Source organism: Myodes glareolus, chromosome X (assembly GCF_982192425.1).
Source record: "Myodes glareolus chromosome X, mMyoGla1.1, whole genome shotgun sequence".
NCBI lineage: Eukaryota > Metazoa > Chordata > Mammalia > Rodentia > Cricetidae > Myodes > Myodes glareolus.
In genome coordinates, this window is record NC_142053.1 from 82,036,471 (window position 1) to 82,053,861 (window position 17,391).

A 17,391-nucleotide genomic window follows, 5' to 3' on the forward strand; every position below is an offset into this window, starting at 1 on the left:
ACCCACTCCCCCACAAAGCCACCCAGTCCCAAGGCTTCACACCAGCCCCAGAATATTACTGTATCTAGTTCCGTGGATCTGCCTTGAAAGCCTGTTTTTGTTCCCTGTGTTTAAATGTGGGGAGAGGCTGGGGGTGAGCTTCAGTGACAGTGTGCTTGCCTAGCATGCACTCAATCTTGGGTTGAGTTCCTGCTGCGGCAGAAAAGAAGAGGGGACCATTTAAGCCAGATGTGGTGGCACATCTGTGATCTGAGCATTTGAGAGGCGGAAGCAGGAGGATCTTCCATTCAAAGTAAGACCCAGTTACTTGTAGAGTAACTTTGAGGTCAGAGGTTCATAGTGGAACCCTATCTCAAAAAGTCAAGGCCAGGGGATGCACCTCATCAGTAGAGTGCTGGCCTAGCATGACAGAGTACAGGAAAAAAAAAACAAAACCAAAAAGTAACAAATAAAACTTACATATATGGTGAAACGGAAGCTCAGAGATTCAGCTTCATCTGCTCCAGATGCACAGCCAGTCAGAGTCAGAACATAGGAATACACATTAGCCTGAACATGAAACCTCTGTTATTTTCATTCTGTTACCCGGAAAAGATACATTTTTTAAAGACCAGGTTAGCCTCAATCTGAATCCTGCCTCAGTCTCCAGAGTTCTGGGATTACAGGCATGAGCCAGCGCACCTGTACTTAGAATGCTTCAAAATTTATGAAACATCACAGAGAAGCCCTGTCTTGAGAACAACAACAGCAAAGTTCTGAAACAGAAGGGTCGGCATAGGCTACACAGTGAGACTCATATTTCAAAACAAAACAAGGGGCTTTTGTAGCACACTTGCCTAAGAAACAAAACAAAAGAAGACAAAAGAAACCAAAACACTATTCTGACTGCTGTGTGGGCAACAGACTGGTGAGAAGTTAGAGCGGAGGCAGGTGGGAGACCGGGAGACTGCTGCAGGTATCCGGGTGGAGAGGGCAGTGGTGTGGGCCAGGCTGGTAGCTGTTTATCGGGACGTGGGCAACGGCTGGTCTGGGAAGGACCAAGGAATTCATGACTATGCTTTAAACATAAGAAACCCTCAAGTATTGATGCTAGGTAAACCACAGGGTTTAGGGTGAAAAGTGAGCTTTGGGGATCATGTCTAGACTCATTCATATAGCCTCTTCTTTCCTTTACATAGTTTTCCTAGAATAGAATCCCAGAAATAGGATTACTGAGTAAGAAGATATGAGCATTTAAAATTCCCCAGGGCATACTGCCAGATTTGATTTTTAAGGCTGGTATTTATTTAGCGTTAGCAACCAGTAACCATGCATCAATTTAGTACTCTCCACAGCCTGACATGTTGCCATTCCCTCCACCTCCCGATTCATTTTCACGACTATAATTGGCAAAACATGACCATTGGGTTTTTTTTTAATTGTGTGCGGATTTGCTCATTAGGGAGCGGAGACAGCTCTCCATATGCTAGCCTCCCAATATGATTGTTTCCTGTCTGTCAGTGTCTCAACTCATTGTTCCCCTTGTGCAAGAGTATTCTCGCCATGGCCCGGCCCTGCTCCCTGCGGTCTGCAAAGCTGATTTCCTGATTTTCTTCTGCCCAGTCCCCCTGGCTGCCCCTCCCCCATCTCTCTTTTAGGGACACGCTTCTCCCCCTGCACTGGACCAAAAAAATTAGGGTAACTCAGAAATGTATTCTGACTTGTTAAAAATTCCTAATCGTAGGCAAGGCATGTGTAGCTTGATCCTAGAGTGCTTGCCTACCGTGCATGAGATCTACATTTTATCCCTAACACTACAAAAAAGTGTAATGACATCATACAGAATACAGGTGTAAACACTACATGTCTACAACAGCTGGCAGACCTATAAAACTAGTTACAAATGAACATCATGGCCACCACTCGGGAAATGGAACTTTGCTCGAGAAACCTTCCATGTGTTGTCTCTTTGAAGTCACTAACCTCTGGAGCACTGGGATTATAGGTGTGTGCCATGTTTGGCTCGTTTTTACAATTGCTCTTTCCTTCCTTTTCTCTCTCTCTCTCTCTCTCTCTCTCTCTCTCTCTCTCTCTCTCTCTCTCTCTCCCCTCCCTCCCTTCCTTCCTTCCTTCCTTTTTTAGGCTTTGTCTAATGTTGAATTCACACCTGCTGGGCTGGTGTGAAGGAAGAACAACCCCCATAGGCTCAGGTATTTGAACACTTGGCTCCCAGTTTGTGGCACTTGTTTGGGGAGGTTTAGGTGGCACGTCCCTCACCACCATGCCTGGCTTACGTGGTCCTGGGGATTGAATTTAGGGCTTTGTGCATGCTTGGCAAACGTTCCATCCACTGAGCTACATCCCGAGCCCTCCCATGTGTCTTCGTAAATTGTAGTTTACCCCTTCTCTTAGAAGCAGCTACTTTTTTAAAATTTATTTTTACTTTATGTGCATTGGTGTTTTGCCTACATGTATGTTTGTATGAGAATGTCGGATCCCCTATAACTGGAGTTACAGACAGTTGGGGGCTGTCATGTGGTTGCTAGAAGGGCAGCCAGTGCTCTTAACCGCTGAGCCATCTCTCCAGCCCCCACTTTCTTAACTTTTAAGAACAGGGCCTTTCTATGTATCCCAGGCTACCTTGAACTTGCAATCTTCCTGCCTCTGTCCTCCAAATGCTGGGATTACAGGCATGTGACACCATTCCTGACATCAACTTCTAAAATTTTTTTGTTGAGACAGGGTTTCTCTATGTAGCTGTCTTGTAACTCTGTTCTGTAGACCAGGCTGGCTTGGAACTCACGGATCTGTCTGGAATCTCTGCCTGTGATTAAAGTCGTGAGCCTTACAGTTGTATGTCCATGTACACAATGCTTTTAGTTTTGTTTGGTTTTGGACCTTATGCAAATGGAATCATAGCCTGTGTATTCCTTTGTGCCCTGCTTCTTCTGTGTATGTGCACAAGCATACACATACATGTGCACACACGTGCACATACACACCAATTTGCTGTTCTTTGAGACAGGCTCTCCCATATTCTGGGATGGCCTAAAATTCCTTACACAGCTGAGGATGACCTGAATTTCTGATCCTCCTGCCTCCACCTCCTGGGTGCTAGGATTACAGGAATGTACCAATTTGTCTGATTTTATACAGTGTTAGGGATGGAACCCAGGGCTTCATGCATGACAGGCAAGCGTTCTACTAAACTGAGCCACACCCTCAGCCTGCTCAGCTTTAGATTTGTGTGATTCAGAGAAGCTGTGTGTTGTTGTAGTTGTGCTTATTTTTGTACAGAAGTTCATAATCTTTCCATTCTATTTCTTTTGTTCTTTTGTTTTGAGAGCCTTACTATATAGCTCAGACTGGCTTTGAACTCCTCAGCTTCAGGAATCCTCCTCAGCCTCCAGAGTTGCTGGGACTCCTGGAGCCCTTTGCCATATCCACCTTGCTCATCTACTTTATAAATGACAGTAACAATAACAAAAAATGAGGGCTTCACTGTCCAGTCTAGGCTGGCCTCAGATTCCTCCCCCACCACTACCTTTCAAGTTCTGTGGTTACAGGGATGTGTGACGGTGGCTAGCTCCATCCCGCTCTGGATGGATATCGTACAATGTGGGTCCTTGCGGCTGTAGACAGTTCCTCTGGGAGCCACATGCTTATTTCCGCAGGATGGATATGTGGGAGTGGTACTGCTAGATCTTCAGGATGTGGATCCTGTCAGCATTTAACAGCTGGAAGGGCCGTGGTGATGGACAGGGGTCTGTTCCATCCCCACATACAGAGAATCACAGGAGGGCAGGACGTCCTGAGGAGAGGCCTACAAAAGAAGTGGCTTTCTCAGGAGCCTGCCAGCCAGGCAGTCATGAAAGGTACTGGGGGAAGCTTTCTGTTTGGGCCTTTGGAGTTAGCTATCAGTTGCCAGGACTGAGGTTACAATGGGCACTGATGAAAAGAAGGGGGAGCAGGATGTTTGCTTAGAACCTTTTGGAGTGAACGCTGAGAGAGAGGTGAGCACGGGAGCACAGAGCTGGAGTGGTGGCTCTGCAATACCGGGGATGTGGGCTTGTTGATTCTGGATGGCCCAGCTGATGGCAAACTCCATGAGAGTGGGCATGGAGTCAGCACTGGCCACAACACCTAGTGCTGTGCCTGGTGTGTAAGTAGGAGCTGGTCACACAGGTGCTGAAGAAAGAGTAAAAGAAGGCAATGGAGGGGCAAGTGGGGCCTGGAGCATCCCAGGTGCTTGGTAGATATTAGCATTATTTTCCTCATGGCTCTCTATAATGGGTAGACTAGCCATCTGCTTGTGTTCCATGCCATTCCCCTGGCAAGGATTTCCTAGTGGATATTCATGGGAAATACCAAGTCCAGTGAACGCTGCTGGTATGTGTCCCAAGAAGTCGTCGATGACTTTAGAAAGTTGTAAACATAATCAAATGAACTCTAACTGACGTGGAGTGTCAACGGGATGAGATCTGTGAAAAGGAGACTCAGATAATAGGAACTGGTTATTGTGTGATGTGTGGTATTCTGGAGAGAAAGATGCTTGTGATGAATGTATGATCTGGCACCTGGATCCCCCTCTGCGGTGGTTGGGATGAGAACGGCCCCACGGGGGGCCGTTTGGTATGCATTCTTTGGGAAAGACCAAACGTGGCCTCGTGGAGAAGGTGTGTCACTGAGGGGCAGCCTTCGATGGTTCAAAAACCCACCAGGCACAGTCTCATAAGCTCTCTCTCTCTCCCTCCCTCCCTCCCTCCCTCCCTCCCTCCCTCCCTCCCTCCCGCTGTAGATGAGATGTGAGCTCTCAGCTACTGCTCCACTGCCCTGCTTACCTGCCTGCTGTCATGCTCCCCACCATGATGGTCCTGCACTCCCCCTCTGAAACTGCAAGCAAGGCTCCAATGAAACGCTTATAAGTCCACTTTGTCTGGAAGTGCACACATGCCCTGTGCCCAGGGGATTCTTTCTCTTCCCTAATTACTCTGCCAGGACTTGCGTTCGGTGAGATTGCTCAGTAAGATGAATCCCTAAAAGCATCACTAACTCCTGGCGCAGTGGCCACAGGAGGTTCTGAGGCTACCACAGCGAAAGCCAGATGCTGAACTGAACTGCAAGGTTCCACTAAGGAAGTGCCTGGCATGAGGCCAGCCTCCTCCTCATCTATATCACCTCAATTCTATAAAGCTTTAAATTAGATTTTTATTTAGTGTGTGTTATGCATATGTGAAGAGCAGAGAAAGTCCTGAAAGAATGAAGTCCTCCAAAATCAGGGTTTCTTTTCTTTCTTTCTTCCTTCCTTCCTTCCTTCCTTCCTTCCTTCCTTCCTTCCTTCCTTCCTTCCTTTCTTTCTTTCTTTCTTTCTTTCTTTCTTTCTCCTGTTTTTTTGTTTGTTTGTTTTTTTTGAGACAGGGTTTAATTGTCCTGGCTGTCCTGGAACTAGCTCTTGTAGACTAGGCTGGCCTCAAACTCACAGAGCTCTGCCTGCCTCTACCTCCCGAGTGCTGGAATTAAAGGGCATGTGCCACCACTGCCCGGCAAAATCAGGGTTGTTTGTTTGTTTGTTTGTTTTTTCCTTTGGATTAATCCCAGGGTTTAGCCCATACTAGTCGAGTACTCTTGTCAACTCTGTGTAATGTCATCATGGGCACAGACAGCCATGCCAAGGACTCCAAGGCCTCAGCCCCATGACAGTGGCAAAGCCTTTCCTGTTTGGTTCACTGCAATGGCAAAGCTTCCTTTGTGCTCCGAGTATGAGTGTTTGTGGATGATAGATCAGTGTGTGCGAAGACTAGCAACTCCAGCTTCCTTCGTAGGGATGTTTAAAGCCTGAAACTGTTTGTCTGCAGAGACTTCCTACCAACACTAGGCAACCCATCCCCCTGTGCTGTGCGTAATAAACGCTTTAAAGTCTGGCTTGAGGTGGTAGTAGAATCCCACGCGGCCCTAGCCTCAGTGTACTTGTTTTTATGTGTCAGACCTTTCCTCAGGCCCTTGACATCCTTCGTCAGGACTCCAGGACCCAAACTGCACAAGCTTCAGTCCTGTGTGGCACACACAGCTATCAGGGGACAACTTGCAAGGGTAAGTTCTTTCCCTTTACTATGTGGGTCGCAGGGATCAAATTCACATCCATGAGGCTTGGTGGCAGGCCTTTACCCATAGAGCCATCTTGCTGGCCCTGCTAACCTCAGCTTTAACAGCTGCTGTGCCGAGGGTAGCCCTACCCCTTCCCTTGCCATGTTGGCTTTGTAAGTGGTTTGCAGTTCTGTTGTGTCTTTTAGGAAGAGCAAATTGGTGGCATCAAGGGGACATAAGCTCGCACTGGGCTCTGGAAAAGGCAGAGCTGCAGAGCTGCAAGGGCTGCAGCCTTCAAAGACAAAGAACAAATTGATCCCAGCACTTGGGGGCAAAGGCAGGTAGTTGGATCTCTGTGAATTTGAGGCCAGCTTCATCTACCCAGTATGTTTCAAGCCAGCCATGGCTACATAATGAGATCATAATTCAAAAAAAGAAAAAGAAAAAAAAGAAAGAAAAGCCAGATATGAACATTTTTTTTTCTGTTGCTGTTTGGAGACAAGGTCTCTTTATGCAAGCTGGTCTTGAACCTGGGACCCTCCTACCTCAACCTCCCAAATGATGGGACTCCAGGCCTGTGCCACCATGTCTGGCTTTGATGTTCATTTCAGGTGGGACTTGACTCACAGATAGCTGTTCCTACACAGGTGCATGGTGGGACCACATTCTTTGAGAAGCAGAAGTGACTTGGGTCAGCTGTGGTCTTGGTATTTTGCTCTTGGTTAGTCACTGTAGTCTCCCTTGCTACATGGCCCTATTGAGCCAGAGAACAAAGCAGGGTCAGCTGTGGTCTGGGTATTTTGCTCTTGGTTAGTCACTGTAGTCTCCCTTGCTACATGGCCCTATTGAGCCAGAGAACAAAGCAGGGAGAGTGCTGCCCAATTCCCAGTGCTGTACACATCTACGGCTCTTGCCATCTCTGTGACTGGCTGGACTTGCATCCTTCAGATCAAGTCTCGGAACGTGAATCACCCACCCAGATACCCTTAGGGCCTAAGGTAGATCCATCTGGGCATGCTTCTGGAAGACATTGTGGGTCACCTGTTTGGTGGGTGTTCTCAGGGTTTGTGAGCACCAACTGCAATGTATGCGAGCCCCTCATGAAACCGAGGGAAGACATGAGTAAACTTTCTAGCTTATGACTTTAGTAGAACATAACAATCACTGTTTTAGGTCTGGAACTCGAGCCTAGTGGTAGAGTCCTTGCCTAGCCTACGTAAAGCCCTGGGATTGATCAGAAGCAAAAACAAACCAGAAACCCTGATTTTGGAGGTCATGCAGCTGAGCCGAGCATTTAGTCTCTACCAGCTCTGCTATGGCGAATTCCTGAGCTGTGTGCTCATGACGACAATGGCCTTTCCAGTACTGAAGGGCTGCTTCTGTTGACTCCCTGTTTATGACAGATGTCCAGTGAGTGGCCCCTTGACACCTGAGGACATCTGCCCTCCTTTCCTGCTTCTTGAATACATTCTTCTTCACAAAACTCCATAGTTGACGTGCTGTGAGCTGGTCGGGCAGGTTGGTTCAGCGTCATAAGTGTGGCGAGTAAAACCAAAGCATGAATTGGGCCTGCTCCTGAATTCGGGCTTTGATCGGTGCAGCGCAAGCAAGGGAAGGACGCAGAAGGTGGTTTTTAACAGAAAAAGTTTATTCGAAGAAGACACAAACAGCTCTAGCTCTAGAAAGAACACAGTTCAATTGCTGGCAGCAAGCCAGTAAGGAATCTTGAAAGAAACAAAACAAAACAACCAAGGAAAATAAAGACAAGAACCCACCTTTGTAATATCACCCCACAGAGGGCTCCCTTCTAGTTTGCGATGGAATTCTCCAAAGACAAGGTTTGCCATCTCTCCTAGTTACTGCTTCTTCTGGAGTTGGAATTCAAGATGTAGTCCCATCACTGAGGGTGGGCATTGTCCCTGCCTCTCAGTGTAGCCCATCACTCTGTACATTCCTATCTGGCATTTGTCTTCAGGGCACAGCGGACCCAGGAGCACAGACTTCAGCACTAACCCAACCCAACTCTACGGGGGCTGCTGTGCAACAGGCCGTTCCTTGTCCTCGCTCTGCTTCTGGGTCCAAGGCACAGCCCTCCTTTCCTTCCCTTCCTAACGCTGGAAATCCTAAAGAAAAGGCAGAAATGAATCACTTCATGGGAACTCTGAGAAAGGAAACCCTGAAAATTACTCGAGTCTGATGTTTGAAAATTTAGGTTTCAGGAAATGAGTGGATCCCTGGGCTCAAATGACAGAAATCAAGCTAACGGGCCAAAGACGTGCATCTGTTGAGCTTGAAAAGATGACGCTTCTGTCCCAGTAACTGAGTCCACATGCAATAATTTCCTGGCTCTGTGAATGCTGCCTGCCCAGGAATGACATAGAGGAGTTCCTTTAAAGGGCTGTACACAAGAGGAGCCAACACAAGCCAATGCGAAGAAGCTCTCAGAGGACAAGAAGAGCGATGCCTCAGGATCCCCGTTCTGCTATTCCCTTCCTTGACCAGTCTCATTAGATCTGGTCCTGGACCAGAGGACCAGTGAGAATGCTGTATATATGGTGCATGTGCTCAGGTGTGATTCACAGCCAGGTGCAGAAAACACACACACACACAGGTGCACACTTTTGCGGTACACCCCAATTCACACACGGTAAGTGTGAGAACTGTGAATTTGAACTCCAGTTCCTGAAGATGTGAGAGAGTGGGATGAGAGCAGGGTAGACGGAGAAGTGAAGGAAACAGGATGTGATGTGTCAGATGCCTATCGGTTGGAAGGATGTAATGAAGCACTTTAGCCAATGGAGATTCAGGAAGCTGGGGACACTCTGGCACAGATACTTCCTGTACCCCATTGGTTCCTTGCTGGGGTTTCATGCTGTCTAGTGCTAGGTTTCAACTGTATTAGGACAGAGATATGTGTGTATTCTGGGTTTTAAAATCAGCCCGTGGAACCAGGAAGTTGGTGATTTTTCCAGGAAACTGTAGACTGAACTGGACTCTTATGGTGTATGCTATCAGACTTTTGAATGACAGCACCCTAAACTAGTGATAACAGTGTGGGATATGACCAGGTGGTCCAAGACAGGGAGAGCAAGGGCAGGACAAAAGAACTAAGGAAACTTTCCTACCACCTTCCCCCAACCTTGGGCAAATAGAGGCACAATGAATGGGCTAGAACCATAGAAGGAAATAAGGTGTTCTCTATCAATATAATTAGTGACAGGGGGACTAGAGAAAGACTGTCACATGCAGCTCCCCCCCACCCCCCGTTCGTGTCCTGATGTGAGCAGACTGGTCTCATGGTGCAGCGTATGTGAGGCAGTGAGCGACAGCCTCTGGTACAAGGCTCAACCTAAAAAACCTTCTTAGAAGCCGGGCAGTGGTGGCGAAAGCCTTTAATCCTAGCACTCTGGAGGCAGAGACAGGCAGATCTCTGTGAGTTCAAGGCCAGCCTGGTCTATAAGACCTAGTTCCAGGACAGTCCTCAAAGAAACCCTGTCTCAAAAAAAAACAAAACAAAACAAAACAAAAACCCTTCTTCGAGTATTACATTTATCTATTTGTGTGTGTGAGTGTGTGTGTGTGTGTGTGTGTGTGTGTGAGCCTGTGTATAGCATGCTTGCAGAGGTCGGAGGATAATTTGCAGGGGTTCTCTCCTTTCACTACGTGGGTTCTACTCAAACTTAGATCACACTGGTCATCAGTAGGCTTGGTGGCAGACACCTTTACGTACTGATCCATCATGCCAGCTCTCGTCCACTTTTCACAATGGGGACGGTCAAAAAATGGCAGTGTGGATCGGGGGTCAGCCTTGCATGGCCTGTGAGCTGAGAATGGTTTTCAGATGTTCCAAAGGTTGTAAAACGAGTGAATGAAGAATCAGCCACAAAAAGAAAGAATCTGCCACAAAAACCATATATGACCCACAAAGACTAAAACAATTACTCTCAGGCTCTTTGAAGGGGAAGTTTTTTGATTTCCTGAAACGATGGGAAAATCCCAGCAGTCTCTAGTGAGAGAAGCCTTTGAGTCTGGGAAATGAAACCGGAAGAGATCCAAGAGAAATGGGCACATGGAAGTAACTGGAGATATTGCTCAGAATGACTAGCCCGGCCCTCAAGGTGTAGTGCCCAACAGTCCACAGGACAGTGAGGTATGTGTGATTTAGGAAGGAGGCCTGAGATGGTTAAAGTAAGAGCACAGGAAGGAATACTGGGCAAAGAATGTTCTGGAAAAGAGACTATATGTAGAGATAAGTACTGATTAGGGAACTCTGTTCTTATCTGATCAGATAGAGGTGGAATTTGAGCCCAGGGATTGGCAAAACGTCAGGTCAGGTGAAGTTTCTAGAATACAATTGAATAGCTCATAAGCATATAACAGTCTGAAGATTTCTCAAAAAGATTAGGAAGGTAAGGTTCTAGTAAATTCTAGGAAAGCTAACACTGGTTTGCCCTACTTTAAATAAAAGCAAGTACAAAAAAAATCACACTAATAAGTAATTAAAGACCTTAAGGAACAAACTACAAGAGGAGTCTGTTTAGTTTTGTTTCTCCAAAAAAGCCCCTAGAAGATTCCCTTACACAGGGAAGCTTTCCTACTAAAAAATGAAATTTGTTCTATATAAATCCATCCCCCCACCCCGCTTTTAGGGGAAACATTCACTATACAAAGTAGGGCACAGATAGCAAACATGGAGGGAAATGAATTTCTAAACTAAAAACCAGATTTTCTTTGGATTCATTAACTGAAGAACAAACGTTCCTTTTAAAGCATGTAGATTTTCTTTTTTTCACTGAAATACCTGGGAAATTAATGAGCCAGACAAGTAGAAGCCAGTTATGGGTCCTTCATAAATATAGTGCTTTAAATGACAAAACATTCATCCCAGAGGCAGGCAACCTAGAATTGAGGCTGGGCCCTGCCTCAGACTCATTGTGTGACCTGCGGCAAGCCATTTGACCCATCTGGGCCTTAATTTCCTCTATGAAACGAGGGAGATTGGTCCCTTTCAGCTCTTACACTCTGTGATTATAGATAAATATAGAAATAAGAGAGATACAACAATCTAGAAATAAGAAATTCCCCCCAAAGTAAGCCTTGGAGTCAGTAGAAAAAAGTAGCAATGAAAGATAATAAAAAGAATAAAATTTTAACTGCTAGCCAGAGTAAATATATCTCATTTAAAAATTAATGAAAATGTAATTTACAGTTGATCAGGAAACATCAGAACATACATGTTGGTATTTCTTCACCAGCACACACATGAAGGAGGAATGGCCTTGACGTGACTGGTACAGTGACCACAATGCTGTATTTGCATGCAGAACATTTTATAAAATTGGACATAGAAAATCTCAAGACCACATACGGAATAAATTTCTATAAAGCTTAGCATTACAAAGAGGCTGAGAGGGGTTAACTGGTTGTTCTGGTTCAGGTGTTTGTTTCCCTGTAGGGGGAGGTCACTACTATCAAATGCCACACTTGAGCCTTCGGGCAGAGCCTCAGAAGCAAATCCATTTCTGCTAGAGCCCTCGTAGAGAACAGCACGGCGGTGAGGACGTTCATTCAAGGACTGGTCCTACCACATGCAACTACCACCACCACCACAGATTTTGTTGTTGTTGTTGTTACTATTTTAAAAACCCAAACCAGGCCATATGGGCCTGATTCAATCTGGCACTTTCTTAACGCCAGACAAATGTGTAGCTGAGCACGAAGATGCTAGGCACACTTCTTTGCCAGAGACTGCTAACTGTAATAGTCAGAAAGGTAACCTGTTGCTGAGAGGCGTGGCTCTGGCGATTCAGAGGACTTAAAGGTGTGACACCTCTCTCTTTCTCTCTCTCTCTCTCCCCCTCCTTCTCTCTAATATGTTGCTCTTGGTGGTTCCAAGACCATCCTTTGAGAACCAGTGGCCTAGATTTGGGCCTTTACCAAACAAAGGTATATATTTATTTCACACAATTTTCATTAGGCAAATTTCTTTTTGCTAAGCATATTAAAGTGCCTCCAATACGTGTTCAAAAATCATTCGCAACCATAGTCCTCTATAAACTGATTCCAAAGTATTTTAAAATAGTTGACTTGGCTTGTTTCAAGTCATGTGAAAGTCATCATACTGTCTGCTGACTTGTGACAAAGGCACTGTTTTGTACCTCTTTCCTACTCGCTTGTCCTCTTAAATCCTTCCTATCTTGGTCACTTAGAGCTGAATACATGCAAAGGCATTAGGGACTGGGGGCTCTGCTTTAGAAAAGGTCTCATTCTCACACCAAGCTGGAGTCATAGCACACCACAGAGACGAACGGCAGGAGGGGAGTGGAGGCCTGCGCTTAGTAACTACGCCTCCACCCAATTTAATAACCACCACTGATACTGGACGACTGACATCGGTAAGAAGTGGACTCGGCAGAGTCACCTTGCACAAACAGGACACACTTCACAAACTTCTTAAATCTTTGTGTCTTTTACCTAAGTGGTAAGTAGTATTAATACCGTTTACACAAACATGTTAATGTACAATATGAATGCTTGATCTAGGCCTTCTCAGAGGCTTGTAAGTAGCTTTTTCTCAGAATCCCTTGGTAGTAAAATAGCACAGGGTTATCTAGATAATTGAACACCAGCTACTAACTCCAATAATTCCAGGAGAAGACCAGAGGTTCTATTCTCTGGAGTCAGCTGTCAGGGAGTCTGGTCTTTCCATGGTGAAAAAGAACTTGTACAACTAGGTGACGCCTAACATTCTGCAAGGACTTCATTCCTTTGGCTTAAGGCTGTTCCCCTGTTAAAATGCAAGCAACCCTCGAAAAAGGTAGCATTAAGCCTCCCAATCTCAGAGTCAATGAATTCATCCCTTTCCTGAGAGCATGTTTTTCTTAGGAGGAGAACGAAGTAGGAGGCACTGAGGAGAATCGGTGCTGGGCCACAAGGACTACAAGGGAGAAGGGAGCAGAAAGAGCAGACAGAAGGCCACAGGGGCAGACCTCGACTTCCTGTTGAAGTTCTCTGGCCCTTGTGTTCCTCCTGAATGGGGCGCTAACTTGCCAGCTGAATGCTTGTGATAATACTGAAGATTCTTTAACGCATACAAAGGCTTCTGGCAACCAATGGAGAAACAGCAAGAAAACATTTGGCGCAAAACCTGCCCCCAAATCAGAACTACACTCAGAGGAAGAAGGAGCAACTCATACTACTTTACAGAGCGCAAATCACAGGGCCGTGGCAAGGGTAAGGCACTGGCAGGGGGCCTTGAGAGTGGGCGTCTCCCCAATCGCCTCACCCTAGTCCTGGCCCTGGCAAATCAAAGCAAAGGAAAAGCTCACCATTGTGCCACAGACTTGGCAAACATAGAGGGCGGAAGTAGTGAGCAACAGAGCACTGAGTGGTACCGAGTCTTTTTCCTGACTGGTTCGGAGGAGAGGAGGAGGGTGGGTGCCTGGGGAGATCTGCTCAGAGTGACAGGTACACAGAGAGACGACAACTGGATCTCTGTTGTCTTGATGACGTAGATGCCAGGCAGAATGCTTGTTGGAGATTTGCCCGTCTTTGTACATTCAAGGTCATCTTTTCCAGATCAACCTTGTGTCGTGAGGCTACTGTGAATGAACTGGCTGCCTGTGGCCTTGACTCCTTTGTGGCTGAGCTGTTGGTCTTGTCGGCGCAGTTCGTGGGTGTTAGGGCTGAAAGACAAGCTGGAGTCAGGAGGGAGAGGACCAGGCAGGCCAATAGTACAGGCAATGGGGAGGATCCACAAGCAAAGCCAGCCTTTGTATTAAGACCGACATGCTCTCCGCCACTCACATTTGAACCACAAATACATACCCACCAAATGCAAAGCATGTAGGTACACATTAACTGCCTCTGGGGGTGTCTCCCCCACCCTTGACTGGACCAAAGCTATTCTAACAGGGCCACCTGCCATTGAGGGCCGGAGTTGGAGGGAAACAACAGAATAGGAAGAGCCCCCGTTCATTTCCCTCCGACTCACTGTGTGTGCCATCCATAGATTCCTCTCGTTCTTTACGTGTGCTGTGTGTCACAGCAGTGGCAGCAACTTCCCTGAGACCTTCCTGAAAGGAGTCCCTCCCACTCCAGCCTCCTGGGCAGCACACATTGTCCTCAGGGGAGAGAGATGATGTTTATGATAAGGGCAGGAGAGAGGTTAAGTATTTAGAAAGATGCTTGGTGCTGTGCTGATCAATGACTGGTTTTAGTTACTATTATTATTATTATTTGACAATCTGGTTGTTTGCGTAGGACTAGGTCTATTCCCTGCCAAACCTGGAAGTCCAGGACGACTACTCCCAGTCGAAGTGTTTCCTCTGACTGTAAAGCCTCTGCCCCAAATCCTCTTGTGCTAGTTGGACTTCTGGGGGTCATAGTGACGAGGAAATGTTCTAAACATCCCAGGCATACAGAGTCGTATAGAGGAGAGCAGGGGTTCAGGTCACTGAAACAACCTCAAGCAGTCTAAGCATTCAGTTTAGAATCTTTTGGGGGAACCTCCAGAGGTAGCAAGGCGAGGGGAGAGGCCAAACCCATGAGAAGGAACAAGCAAGACACTTCAAAAAAATCATCAGCAAAAGTAGCAAGCCCTATACAGTCCCATATGCGCAAACTTTAGAACTCAAGGACTGATTCATAACGGTTCTGCGGAGCAGACCCAGGGAACCTTTTTCTCCTGATAGGCAGAAGCAAGGGCACTCCACTCCTTCATTTCCCTACAGAGGAAAATGCCTCTGTCTTTTGGAATTCTGAGTTAAGTCAGGTGTGGTACTTATGTATAAACCAAGGCCAAGACTGAAGTCAGGGTCTCACTACGTAGCCTTGGCATCCTGGAACTACCGATGTAGATTAGGCTGGCCTCAAACTCACAGAAGTCTGCCTGTCTCCATCTCCCAGGTGCGGTGCTTAAAAGTGTATATCCCGCATTCCTGCCTGACTCGTGAAACTTGGCTAAGAAGATCTTCATGTTAAATGGTTTAAGCGCTTTCAGAGTAGCTAGAGTCCCCCTAACTGTTGATTATTTAAGTGGCTTCTTTCTGGATCCGAGAGGGAAGTGCTAGCTGGAAGAGAGTTGGCAAGCTTGAGCTCTTTCCGTTTGTCTAGAATTAGACCAATTGCAACTAGAGCCACCCAAGCAAGGACTTCAGCCTAGGTTCTATGCCAGAGACCTGAGTCCTCTCAGTACTTGGGGTAGCTTTGCAGCCACTTTGCCTTGCTGGAGTGTGGGCAGTAGAGCTAACAAGTTTACTTCTCATTGGTAAGGAGTGTGACCTATCAAAATGGAGATATGCTTGTCCCTGGACCTCTTACTGCTTCCTCCGGGAGACTGAGCAAGGAATCTTTTAGGGTGGGGGGGGGGGATGAGTCAGGGCCCATTTTGTTTGTTTGCTTGTTTTTGCAAAGCACACTACAAGTTCAGTTCCTTTAGGCCCTTTGGGGGCAGAAGACAATGAACTTCTCAACACTGGCCAGCAGGTTCTCTGTTCAGTGCTTTGCTCATCTTGTCTACAGCCCCTCGGAAACCAGGTGTCGAGTTGACAAGAAGAGCCAGTGCCTGTTGGCTTTGGAAGGGAAGGGGTAATTGTGATTGTTTTGGAACTCTTTCAGTATCCTCTTATCCTAGCTGCTCCCCCCCCCCCCCCCCCGCCCTGTGGCTAGCTGAAAGTTGGCCAAACAGCAGTACCTAAATGCAAAACATAGCCTTCTTGTATTATGGGCTGTCTTTTTGATTTCACGTAGATCTTTTTCAGTCTACAGGTTCTTGATCATTGAAACAGAGTCAGATTTCCTTGACACAAAACCCAAAGAACCACAAAAAGCACACTCTGAATCGAATGGTGTGGGGCAAGGTACACTTCCTTCCTACTCCTGGAGCCTCTGATGATGCCAGTCCTTCACCTAATTACTTCCTGTAATGAATGTTACATGCGAGTGAAATGAGAGTTCTTGGAGTCTACAGCATGAGCTTGGCACAGATCCTGGCTACCCACGTTGACAGACAGTCGAAAGACCTCAAGGCGCGCATGCGAGTTACCTTGGCTAGATGCGAGCGAACAAATGTCCCATTCGTTTGCTGAGCTTGGTTCAGCCAAAGCCACCCAGTCCCATTTTTTCTAGCTAATGGGGGAGGGGAGAAATCCTAGAAGTTTATTGAAACTCATCACCCTGATCTCCGCATAGACAATCAAACTGAAAAAGGCATGGAGTTTTAGACAGTCACACTCATGTTTGCACCACAGAAGCCATCCAATCAACCCCATGCTGAAATTAGCGCATGCCTCCTGCAGAGCCCTCTCCGGAGGAAAGTCACACTGTGGTTGAGGAGGCCTCGGTGTCTGTCTGGGTCTTCACACAGGGCCGTCAAAGCCACCCCAGGAGAGGAAATAATCAGCAGTGGAACCGGAACCTCTGTCCCCAGCCCTGGTTTGGAAGGTCCCCGATCTGTTCTCCTCCCACTGTGCCTCTCAGTGACAGGAACCAATGGACAAAACAGCCAGGACATTGAAAAAGGTGGCATACGGGCTCTCAAATCTGAAGATCTCTTCTTAACGCACAGCGCTGGGAGATGCTAAGAAGAACACCGATGTTCAGCCATGGTAAGCATGGAAGCGCAGGTGGTCTGAAGCCTATCAGAGTGCCTGGGGAGCGCAGGTGTGTTGTGTTGGCCTCTCTGCTGTCCAGAGTGGGAGTTAATGTCAAAGACAGGATCTTTTGTCATTCCTGTGGTTGGTTCCTTTCTGAAGCCCTCTCTCTTCCCCCTGCTCTCCTCAGACCTAATGAATAAGAGGCAGGGCTTAGGTACTGGGGCTGTCAGTGGGTTCATAGTCTTTTGAGAACTGCGCAATGATTCTTCGAGCCAGAGGGTTCGTGGTCTTGAGCAGCTCGGCCGCTGAGGGGCGGGTCCTAGGTGTTGCCTTACTTCCCTTCTTCTGGAGCAAGGCCTTGAAATCATCATTTCTGCCAGCGTCTAGGCAGGCACTGGCACTTGACCCTGTGGCAGCAGCAGACTCAGTGGTGGGAGAATCAGCTGTGTTCTTCACTGGTGAGTGGGAGCTGGGTCTGCTGCCTGGGAAGCCCTCCCCAGGCTCTTTCCAGCCCAGAAGCTTTCTTTTGGACCTAAACGAGGGAAAGACTGGTCTGAGCGAAGTCAGGGAATTCAGGGAGCAGACAGCTAGCAAAGCTTTGAAGAACTGACAACCAGGGATGTGCTCAAGATCATGCAAATGACAGCCCCGTGCTCCCAGGCCCCTTGGAGGGCCCCTCTGTTCCCCACATGCTTTTCCAAGGTCACAACTGGAGTCACTTGCCCTATGCTAC

General features: G+C 47.1%; 1 protein-coding gene across 4 annotated transcripts in view; it reads right to left on the reverse strand.

The window, feature by feature from the left end:
* Window positions 1–7,690: 7,690 nt before the first annotated feature.
* Nhsl2 (NHS like 2) overlaps window positions 7,691–17,391 on the reverse strand; it is a 256,229-nt gene continuing 246,528 nt past the window's right edge. For all 4 annotated transcript variants that reach the window (XM_085685137.2, XM_085685138.2, XM_048417749.3 and 1 more), the window contains one exon: window positions 7,691–17,190. In XM_085685137.2, the coding sequence (XP_085541263.1) occupies window positions 16,869–17,190 (322 nt within the window). In that variant the 3' untranslated portion in view covers window positions 7,691–16,868. The remainder of the gene's footprint in view (window positions 17,191–17,391) is intronic.